Source organism: Cygnus atratus, chromosome 14 (assembly GCF_013377495.2).
Source record: "Cygnus atratus isolate AKBS03 ecotype Queensland, Australia chromosome 14, CAtr_DNAZoo_HiC_assembly, whole genome shotgun sequence".
Lineage (NCBI taxonomy): Eukaryota > Metazoa > Chordata > Aves > Anseriformes > Anatidae > Cygnus > Cygnus atratus.
In genome coordinates, this window is record NC_066375.1 from 2,411,637 (window position 1) to 2,423,725 (window position 12,089).

A 12,089-nucleotide genomic window follows, 5' to 3' on the forward strand; every position below is an offset into this window, starting at 1 on the left:
AGAGGAATAAATGCTCTCTAAAAGATATATGCTGCAGCACACCTGACCTTTGCTGGAGACAAAAAAGGTCAAGAATAGCCAGGAAAGGTTTCTGCTTAATTTGAGAGGGAGCCCATAGAAGCAGCCTGTTTGTGTTCCCCTGGATTCACAGGTCACTGGCACTGACTTACAAAAACTAATTTTACATCTTTTCATCCATTCAATGCAGAGAGAAGGAAATGAAGTGAGTGCTTAGTTTTGTATTCCTTCCCTGAAAGATGTAAAATTGCTTTTTGGAACATGGAGGACTGTGCTTGTGTGCAGATAATAGATATTTTGCTTAAAACACTGGGTTTATTTTTTTATTCTTAATCCATCTGTCAATGAGACACTCAGCAATGATTTCACTTCTAAAGAACGAGCCAATGTAGTGTATGATTCCATGAAAATCACTGGACTAAGCCTTTCATTTTCCCATTACACTCACATCCATTAGAGACTTCACAAAATATCTGCAGTTGAGATTCGTAGTGCACTGTGTGTGGGGAAATTGGATATGACACTTGTATTTCTCCTGGATGAACGCATTTTAAGTACACTTCAAAACATGCTTTCCTTTACAGCATTTTTTTGAGACTTCCTTAATACTTGACCAAATGCCTGAAGAAGTTAAAAATGGTTCTTATCATAAACTTTAATTTAAAAAAGTGGGTCAGAATGTGTTTTATGTGCACACAGCTGCAGAAGAGGCACAGTGCTTGCATGAAATCTGTGATCTGAAATCTCAACGAGAGCCTTGCACTTAAGAGAGTTTTTAATAGACAGCAATCTACCCTGGGAACTAATAAAAATGGATACATTTCTAGATATCCATCTGAAATAACAGGCAGCTGAAATACATATGCAGGAACATTTGCATACAAATATTTTTTGGCTCTCAGGAGAGATTGCTTAAATATTCACCTTCCTGGGAAATGCTGGAATCACCATTTATTGTTTCTGAGTGGAGAATTTAGAACATGATCCCAGTAAGTCTCATTAGACTGTGAGCAATTATTTTTTTGTGCTGAAGGTGAGAGAGAACTGACAAAGATCTGGCCCTGACCAAATGAAATAGGAAATTAGGCACGGCATTCTCTGCTTTGCACATGGAAAACTATAGGCAGTTGTCTACATTTAATATTTTTCCTGGAAGATCATCTGTATGCAGCTGATTAATCACACTGAAACAAACAAACAAACAAACAAATCCACACGAAAACAAACAAAAAAATTGTTCCATTTTCCTGTCTTCGAACCCAGACTGTACCTCCTCATCCCAATCTTTAACATTCAGCAGTCGTCTACCTCCTGACACTACTCTTACTCATACCATTACTTTGAAAGCAAACTGGAAAAGCGAGGTAGGGAAAAATTAAGAATGAAAACCATGAAGTATGTCTTATTTTGTGCTTCAGGAAGCAAAGTTATTTATTTTGGATCAGATTCAACACATAATAATTTAAGTGTGACCTTACTGTTCCTTGCAGGGAATCTAAGCTTACTGTAAGGAGCTACATTATGATTTTTGGAGTGTTTAAGTTAGTTAAACTATATTGGTGACAGGAGATGATTAAGCAGTTGTTATGTTATAACATGGTAAGAACAGTATAAATTGCTTTGTAGTTACCATCAGTTTTGATAACTTTAATGGGAGTCTTCCTGTTCCTGCTGGGAAGCAGTCAGTATTACTCCAAGTTATTAGTATGTAACTTATGCAATCTCATTAACCACTACATCACATTAACATTCAAAACTGATGGTTTGTAGAGGTGGTTTGTTTTTTTCTTTCTTCTTCTTCTTTCTAATGTGCAGTGCATATCATTTTTCTGCTCAAATCTTACACCTCACACACGGATCTAATAACAGATTTGGAACAGGTAAGTAGCTGGAAACATGTGGAAGGCCCATGCTTTATGCTTCGAGCAGCATAAACTTTTACCACTTCCGGCAATAAATCCTTGATCCAACAAGTGGTTTTGAGACGAGGAAGCCAGCTTTCTGGCCATCAAATTCCCAGCACAAACAAGCCAGGACAGCATGTTGTGCTTTGCTGCACAGAGGCCCGGCTGACCAAGCCGAGGTGTGAATGCCCATGCAAGGGCTAAGGGAAGCTGAGGTTTGTTTCTCACCGTTTCATTGATTTGATGAATAACTGTAAATAATTTGCTCAAGCATTTCTCCATTTCTTGTGTGAAATGGAAACAAGAATATTTAGCTCAATTACAAATTCATTCATTAACATTTGTAAAGTGCTGTAAGATTATTAGACAAATCCTCACTAGAAGTGAGCAGTATGGTCACTGTCAATATTCATTACGAGAATTTCTTACCTGACATGATTAATAATAAGATTTGTAGGTGGTATAAAAAAATCATCCACTCCTTCAAATGGCGTGCGGATAACATGCTGATACTCCCCTGCACTCGCCTCTGGTATTACCTGCAATAAACACACACAAGGTTGTGTGCAAGAAAAGCAGAAAGGTAAATACAGATTACACAGTCATACACGGTGCCGAGTGGCTTTTCCCAAGGATGTAGTAGACTCAAATTGATTAACGACTTCAAAATACTGTTTGGTGTAGCTGCCTTGAAAAAGGTGTGCTAATAAATAGTATTTGAGGCTTGACATTTGTAAGGTAAGTACACAGCTCTACTTTCATAAGACGTTTATATTGCAAGAAAGAGCAGTCATGCAGGAGCTGAAATAGTATGACAACACTAAGACCACAATAATTTATTCCTTGCTGTCTAAAATAAACAGTTATTTCACGGTCATATTTATTAATCTCACTTAGGTGCACAGTGATAATTTACCAGCTCGAAGGCTCAAACACTAACTCACAGCAGTTAATTATCACTTTGAAGGAGAAGACCTGTTCATCCACCTACTGCACCATACAAGACTCATGGGGGAGCAGAGCAAGTCCTTTTTGCTGTTCCCCCCGTGCCATCCCCCAGCACAGCCCACGCCCCTGCTGCCACAGAAACTCTGCTCCCCGACTGCTCCAGACATGGAGAGGCAGAAGTTTTCAGTAATGAAGATGTTAAATACTCAGATTATTTGCTTGGTTCAAGATGACTTTAGTCTATTCACTGGGATACTCTGCTCATGTAATGTGCAACAGTAGTTGCTTTGAGCTTATAGCTACACAATTCATTGCAGGAAATGCTAAAACCCTACAAGGTTCAGTTCAGACGGCCGTTCTGACCATGCCATTTAGATTTCTTCCAATTAAATTGCTCAAGAAAGATGCCTGTTCCTGCACAGTGCTTTCACGAGGCCAGTAATGGCTGAACAACAGCATCCCATTAGTCGGCTGCACGGGCTGTTTGATAAATCTCCGACTTCCACAGAACTAGTGGAAATTTAGATCTACTTGCACAGTAGCATTTTTATTAAAAAAGATATTTTATTGCATGACGGCAGCTAACAACGCCGGGTTTGAAGAACAAACTTCACCAGATTAGTTGCTGCCCACCTTTTGGGAAAAGACGGTTGGAAAAAAAAGAAAAGATCTGCTAATGCTGGTGCTAATCCCACTCTCCACATGTGTAACTGCACTATATAAAGCTAACGGAAAGGACTATCTGAGAGCTGGAGCCTCATAACAAGTTTCCAGCTGTGCAGACGGTGTGTTCTTTTTAATAATCACATGCTTGAGCCATCTCTCCTTTAATTACAGAAACCTCTCACAGCTGGGTGGAGGAAATTGAGCTAGAAAAGGTAAAGAGAGCCCATTTTGTCTCCCTATACCCTGTTCAGGAAACTGTGCTAGTGCCTCGGTGAGGCTAGCTGGTGGCACTGCCTCAGAAAACTTTGTTGCTTTGCCCCCATTCTGTTTCTGCTGAAAATGCCTGTGTTGAACTGCCGGTCGCTTCCTCATTCTAACTGAAAGCCTGCAGGTTGTGGATACGACCTTGCACAGACTGTGCTCGTCCCACACTCATGGGGCATTGCCTCCAGCAAAGCCTTGGGCAGCCCCACGACTGGTGTAGCCTACAGATTTGCAGGTATTCAGGTCAGAAAGCAAAGCCCCTCTTCTCTGCTTCCTCACTCTGTTGGCGAATGCTCTGATGTAGCTCCAGAAGCAAATTTTCCGGTAAAAAGATATTCATGAGTCTTCCATGGGTCCAGAAAGGTTGGGCAGCAGGTGCCAGAAAATACTACAGAGGGGAACGTCTGGATGGATCAAATCAGGTTTGGTGTCCACTTTGTTATATGACATACAGCAGCAGCAAAATGCCCAATTAGATGCCTACACGAGAAAAACTAATTCCCCAGGGCAATCCAGAAAAGGAAGCTCATTTCGATGTCCAAGCCTATGCATGTTCCTGTGCCCCGTCAGCACCGTGCTGGTCGGAGTCGTGCTGAGCATGAGCAGCTGCAGGGAGCTCACTGGCTTTGCTCCAGTGCAGTCACTGACACCCAACAGCAGAACATGTCCCCGAGGTTTTATTTTTGCTGATCATGCTTCTTTCATACCCTTGAGATTATTTTTATCTTTTATTTAAATAATAATACACGGTTTTCAGAAGCACTGAACAAACCCACCACCTCCTCTGTTAAAGATTTGCATTTTACTGTGATAAAAATTCTGCTGCATTATGCTCTATCATCATTGAAAAAGAAAGCTTAAGGCTTGAGAGAAAGAAGTGAAAAAATAGGTAAAGTTTAAGGAAAATAAGTAGCAATTTAGTGCATTGGCAGAAAACCTGGACTTCCACGTGAAAGACAAGAAGAGGTAAATGTCTTTACCAAAGCAGAGAATAGGGTGGTTTTGCTCTAACCTTAATGAGAGCGATAGGCTAGCAATCCCGAAATGAGTTACAAATCTTGAGGCACAGTGCAATGCATTCACCTTTCAATGTTCCTTTTCACACACAATGCACCCAAATTGTTTGCAGACAGAAAAAATTGCAGGTCTTCGTAATGTCTGAGAAGGGTGCACTGCACTTAGTCCTTACCCTATGCTTTCCCTGAATGTGTGTTGCTCAACCTGACTTGCACCTCTGCTGAAATACTACCAATAGGCTAGAGAGTGACAGATTTCTGTACAGAAAGTACACTCTTTCAGGCTTCTTGGTACCCACTGCTTTTAGACCTCAATCAAGCTAAAAAGAAGCTGCACTCATGCTGGCTGCACAAATGACTCGGAGCATCGCATGCTCGTGCTGGTCGCAGTCAGCTGCCAGCCCATGCTGGATGACTTTATGGCACTTGGCTCTGTCATCAGCCTTAAAACAAAATAGACCTTGGCAACAAAGCCATCCTGCTGCCAGCCCATGGCACAGTCATTGCTCAAAAACAAATTAAACAGCAGGAAAAATATGTGAGGATGGACAGAGGAGGGATGAATAAAACACACTAGATATGCAAATGAAAAGGCAGCTTTACATCCAGACCATTAAAGGCTGTTAATTACCTGCAAGCAGCCAGTCAGCAGCTTGCTACTAAGGATGTCAAGCAAAGGAAGGGCAAAGGCTCGGGTGCAGAAGGGCCTACCTGCAGCGTTGGCGAGGATTTCCGCATGTCACCCCAGCTAAGCACCCACACTTGATCGTGGGATTTGTCATAATGCAACTTGGTTGGTAACGGGTCAACGTCCAAGGACTTGGAAAAAAAAAAGAGAGATACATATTTACATAGTGATATGAATTTCATTATGCACACAACACACATTACATTAGTTTACTGTAGACATTCCCAGGTACCACTGTTTATGCTCATGTGTACAGCTTTGTACAATTACCTTCTCATCAGCTGAGAGATCAGCAGAAGTACCAGCAATAGAAAATCTGGCTGCTCATCTCCATTTTCTGGCAAGACATCCCTCCAACTTCTGTCACTTACAGCAGATCAGGATCCATTTTCTGCCTGAACTATACCTGTGTCAGTTCATTCTTCCTAACCTACCTATAACCAACGTCAGGCAGCAGCTCAGTAAGCATATGTCAGAAATGAGTTCTAGCATCATTTTACCACGTTAGCTGCAAGCCCAGCTGCAGACACAGCCCTGAGACAATGATAACCACCCCATAAAGGAACTTCTTCCTGCCAGTGAGGTTTTGGAACAGTGAATGACAGAGTGTGACCACACGGGTGAAAACAACACGGGCCAAACTTTTTAGTGATGTCAGCAGATCCACTGGGCAAAAATCTATGTTTATTTTCCTGTATCAAAGTCTTTTTGAACTTTTGCCATCCTTGAATAAAGATTTCCTCTTGTTAGTACCTGTATGGCTTTCTGAGTCTGGATATCAATTATCATTACTCTGTGCTGCTTAGGCTGTGTCACATAAATATATTTGTCTCTGACGTTGACTGCTGAAGCCCAGAGGCAGGATTGAGTGCCTTCACCTTCCGCTTTAGGACAGATCTCTTCCTGTGGGAAAAAAAAAAAAAAGAAGAAAAGGATTGATTTCTACAAGTTCAGGGTCTGAAGCTGTAAGAAGGTTAGCTTTGAAAGCCACAGAAAACAATTCCATGGGGATTCCATTAGGATGAGGATTTTTTTCTTTTCTTTTCTTTTCCTGGAAAACATGAAGTAATTATTTTATTTGGTACCACACTGCAGCCTGGCCCTACCCAGTGACATCAAACAGCTGGACCTCCTGCAAACTCTGAATTTAAATAACTACATAGTCTATGGATCTACCTTTTGAAGCACACCTTGGTTTAGCAAGACTTGCAGTGCTGTCAGTACTTAACAAAAATAGAAATATCACTGTGTGCTTTGAAAAACAGGGATTTACATTAATTACATTGTCTGAATATCAGCTTTATATTTTTCATACATTCTTCATTTTCAGTTCAGGAGAGCGTGCTCTATGGTGGTTGTGCTCAAGGGAACAGAGCAGAATAGGCAGGGTCCTACCATCTGTTGCTCCAGCATAGAAACTTCCGTTCAAAAGGAACCAAATCCTGATACTTTGGACAAACCTTGTTCTCAACTGCCTTCTGCCATATTTTGTTGCAGATCTTCCACTCACCGAGTCCTGTACAAAACAGGTATTAGCTTCAGTGGGAGCTCACTGTCACCCTAAGTTTGAAGAGTCACACGTGATCTCACGAGAAAGCCTCTGCATGTTGGCTGCTCTACAAAGTCGTGTTGCTTAACGTGAATGGGCATTTATGTTGGACCAGGCTGTGGTGCAGAAAGGAGGATAAACCAAAGTGAACACGTATATATTTCAGTGAGCACAACTGTTGGTTTTAAATCTTGTCAATGCAACAGCTGGGTCACTGTAAATAATGGCACAACCCCCCATGGGGGAAGCAATCAGGGCAGCAGAGCTTATTGAGGGCAAGGGGATGCACAAACAAAAGCAATGCCAGCACCGAGTCTGTATCAGAGCAATGATCAGGGATGAAAAGATTTCACCTCTAAGCAGCAGAGCCCTGCCAGCTCAGTACCTCAATGGAGACCCGTGTAAGGGCTGAAGATACAAGACTCAACAGCTTGGCTGAGTTTTGCTTTCTGGCCCTCCAGCTGGGCTGGAGATTGTTGCTACAGCAAGCTAAAACAAGCTACAAAAGCCAGCCTTGTGCTCCCAGCAGCCATCCACGCAGCTGAGCACCGGACAGGCTCCAGATACACTCCAGACTGCCCTCCTCATCCTCAGCAGCACACCTGGCAGTGGCACAGAGCAGACCCTTGGCCTGGGCTCTGGCAGCACAGCGTCCACCCAAACCAAGGGGAGCAGGGAGGATCACCCACCCTTCAGTTACACTGCTCAGCTACGCCTCTAACAGCAAATAAGGACACTTTTGTTGTAGGAATACCCTGATAAATCATAGGCTGGTATCACTGTCTGCATGGCAAACACTCAGGATGCTAAAAGAGAAAAGGGAGGAAAAAAAGTCAAACCTCCCAATACCACGACAAAGGGCACTATGATATCCACAGGAAACCTTCAGAGGTCTCTCTGAAAGGCAGCCAAATAATAACGATAAAAGTCCCTTTTATGCCCACCACTGTGCTGACATTATTTCTTTAAGGGCCTGCTCTCTGTGCTTTTCAAGCTGTTTCTCCAGAACCACCTCTTCAATATTTACAGCTCTTTGGAAAAGAAACACAAGATGTCTTTCTTTAAGCAGTAACAGCTGAAGTGTGGCTTAATATTATTAAGTACACACCAAGTAAGTTTTGTTAAAGTATTCCAGTAGACAAAAAAACACTATCAACCACATATGTATGAGTTTTAGAAAACAAAGAATACAGACTCACGGAAAGATCACGGCCCATGGTAGTAGTGCCTAACCCAGCCTGCAAGGCTATGATCATGTTCTGTTTACCCTGTAAATCGAACTTTTCATAAAACTAAACGAAGGAGTGATTAACAAAGCATTTCTGGATGTATTTCAGCACCTGTCTTTTAGGCGATGTGATAGCTTCCTGTGTGTGTACATGATGTGTGCTATTGTAGAGGAGTACATGACACAGGTCACAGAAAACATTGGCCTCTCAGAGCCTCCAGGCACACATTATCCCACCTGCCACATTGAGCTCCCGTGTACGAGCCAGTGCTTGAAATTCACTGACATTGCAACAAATTTCCCTTGTAATTTCCTACAGCAAGGATTAGGTAAACTTGGTGCTGGCAGAAAATGTCAGACAGCAAGCAAGGATGGTGTGGGTCTCTGCTTCAGCAGCAGAAGATGCGGAGGACCAGCACGGGACAACAAACCTCACCGCATCCTCACTTACCTCCCAGCTGCGATTCAGTCTGAGAAATGTATCCAAGGTTTATCCCATACGTAGTTCCCTTAATTTTCAAGTGGAGATGATTAACCTCAAGGATGTCAAATGAAGCCCACCAAGTCACAACGTAACTGTCAACCTTTGGTAGTAACAACCTTTGAAGAGATTAAGAGAAAGTTTCCCAGCTGTCAGCTACAGCTGCTGGGTTCAGGACTTACATAACTCGTGAAAATTCTCTCTTCGGGCCTGATGTGCCTGCGGATTTCACATTCATTTGGCTGAAGGACTGTGATCCCGTCATCAGAAAAGACATAGAACATATTCCCAACACTCAGGCCTTGAAGGGGGATAAAGCAAAAGGAGAAGCATTTTTTTTCTGTACGTATCCATAGCTGTTAGGACTATAAGAACTCACCCACTTCCCCCAACAAACAAAATCTGCCTTACATAAAGGTTGGTCATTTGGATGCAGTCAGTGCATTCACAAAATCAAATTTCATGTCACAACGAGGGCTTCAAGGAGTGAAGAGGTACAGACACATTCAAAAATGCATTGCCTTGGTGGCGGCAGTGGTACACCAGTATTGGTGTTCAGGTCTTGTGCTAACGTACAAAGCAGGACTTGAGTTAAATAAGCCTCTGTGTGATTATTATTGTACCTTCTCAGACTATGGCTTTGGTTTGTTATGATTTCATTAAAAATAGTTTGCTAATAATTTGAGAACCGAGCGAGAAGCTTTAGTTTAAATTAATCTCCAAGCTGTCCTATTACAGTAAACTTCACTTCTTGCAACTGTGACGCAAAATGAATGTGCTTAACAGCTGTCCATGAATGAAAATATATCCTCTATTTTCTTTAACTATCTGAATGAACTATAGCCACCAAAACAAATACATTTTTGAAATCTTGCAAACTGTAATTCACAAATGTGGAGTACTTCAGCATTGCAATAGCACTCATTTATCCACAACTGGGGCATTCCGGGAGATTTGGAAAACTAGCTGTCTGTCACTGCTTTGCTGTTAGAGCATATTTTCTCATTTCTGTCATGCAGAAATGCCTTAAAACACTGATAATTTAGTTCCTCAGCTACATGCAGTTGCAGGAATAAGCATCTTTGAGAAATGTTCGGGATCTTTTCAAACACTCCAATTAGAAAGATCCAAGCATCATTTCATTTTTTGTTTTTTGTTTTTGTACCACCACCAGTAAATGTTTGCAATGACTACTGTCACCCCCAGTAATGCTGATGTGTACCCATCTGCCAATGATATGGTGATGTGATAATTTGTAATTTCTTATTAATTATATTTTAACTATGGAGAAATAAGTTCCCAGTTCTACAGATCTGAACAATGTTCAGCATTACAATTCCTTTGGCTGCTCCTGCGGTGGCAGCTTTAAACCCTGCTCATGTCTATAAAGTTTTCACATCTCAACTGTTTGCATGATTGAGGCAAATTATCACAGGAAAACTTCATGATACAAACGTGTAATTTGGATAAATGTATTTTTTTGGAGAATTTAATTGAGTATACAGTTTAGTAAGGTTAGGAGGGTTTTTTGGAGCTAAAAAACCCTCTTCTTGTGCCAAATAAGTGGCTTTGGAGGACAAGTTCTCAGAATCAGGTGCTTGCTGTACTGACAATGTTGAAGTTAAATCTCTCTAAAAAACAGAAATACCCCAGTCAGGGCATCAGGCGGGTACAGGAGCTGGGATCCTTAAATGTGATGCCATGGTAAGGGTTCATGCATGTAGAAAAAAAGCTACTGAACTCCCATTGACAACTAGGTTACCTTTATTGACTACGGGCTATTTATTTTAAGAGTATGTTAAAGCATTTCATTTGGGCGTTTTGGGCCAAAACCTGCGCTCACAGCATGCACACAGCTCCCACCTGCTTCGATGGGATTTGAGTGAATACACAGAGGGCAGAACTTGGCCCTGTCTGGAATGAGTGCACAGTCATGAGGTAAGTAATCCTAACATGTGGAGACAGGCAGGCAACAAACTACAACCATTGTGAAGATGCTTATCATTATTTTCATGCACAATAGTAGTGTGATTTTATCTAAAACTCCAAATACAATGAGTGTGTATTTCAGAATTAAGGCCTTAATTTGTCACAAAAATACTTTTCTAATCATTTCACCTCAGTAGACTTAGAGCAAGTGACTTGGCAAGTCCTACCACTTATTTTATAGTAAAATGATTGCAAGTTTTACTGCTGACTGGTTAAAATATGACACAATTTACTAACAACATTCAGGTACACTGAAGGCATGCTCTTTTCAGAGTTTATGAAATGAAATTAAAATGCTGTTGCAGTCAGTAATCTTCACACTGATTTTTAAACGAAGCAGGTGTTTTACAAGTCAGACTAGGCATTTTACTGTGACTTACAAAGTATTTGCCAGGTCTTGATTGGGGTACATATATAAACAAGCTCAGGGGAATTGGTAAAACAGATTCCAGGCTGGATTGCACTGCTGCCACAGTTTGGTCTGGGGAATTATTTCAATACACAGGCGGGCAATGGAGAACTTTGCTCAGCTGTAAGATTGATACTAGTGAGGCTGGTAATAGATTTAGAGCTAGAGGACTAATGACCAGGGTTGTTGCTGGTTTTTGCCCCCCTTTTTAACTGAAGACAGGTTGGATGACACAACTAGTTCAAAATCTAAAGCCAACATACCTCATCTGTATGACAAAAAACTATTACAACAAAAAGACCAACAAATGGAGAGGGCGTTCTAAATGTAACCCGTCTCATCTGAACCGTTCCAGATGATGCTGGCTCTAACATCCTTATTATTTTTTCATCGGCTGAAGAAATAAAGCATGGACACTTGTTGACTCAAGACTGAAATTCAGGAGGGCAGCAGACGACAAGAGTTTTCTTTATTTGAGGAATATAGTCTCCACTGAGATGTACACCTGCATTGCTCCCCTTGGAGATCAAAGGGCAAATCCGTCACAGGGCAATACTCTTTGAACCAATACGTGAATAATTTTCCTCAGTTTAACCTAAATGTTTGAAAGTATTTAAGAACTTACATAAGGTAACAAAAAGGCTTTCAACTTTTTAAGTGCATGCCTTTATATAACTGATGATTGCCTGCTGGCAAGATATGTTCCCTTTATCCAGGAATAAAGAAAGCAGCACGCACTCTGAAAATGAACACTGGCATGAAAACAAATCTCTACTTTTGGGCTACTCATCATTTTCTCTGTACAAAGACTAAAAACTAGATTGCACGCTGAGTAAATATTGCACATGCTTCCAGTCCTGTGTTTACCTGGCAGGTCATGCTATGTGCATTCATTTCTGGAGGTTTTCCTTATGTGTGGTCTGTGAAAG

At 41.4% G+C, this 12,089-nt stretch overlaps 1 protein-coding gene across 2 annotated transcripts in view; it reads right to left on the minus strand.

Annotated features, from left to right (window-relative positions):
• FSTL4 (follistatin like 4) overlaps positions 1 to 12,089 on the minus strand; it is a 206,799-nt gene that overhangs the window by 1,446 nt on the left and 193,264 nt on the right. For both annotated transcript variants that reach the window (XM_035560769.1, XM_035560768.1), the window contains 4 exons: positions 8,945 to 9,063; positions 6,258 to 6,407; positions 5,528 to 5,635; positions 2,352 to 2,461 (listed from right to left, as the gene is read on the minus strand). In XM_035560769.1, the coding sequence (XP_035416662.1) occupies positions 2,352 to 2,461; positions 5,528 to 5,635; positions 6,258 to 6,407; positions 8,945 to 9,063 (487 nt within the window). The remainder of the gene's footprint in view (positions 1 to 2,351; positions 2,462 to 5,527; positions 5,636 to 6,257; positions 6,408 to 8,944; positions 9,064 to 12,089) is intronic.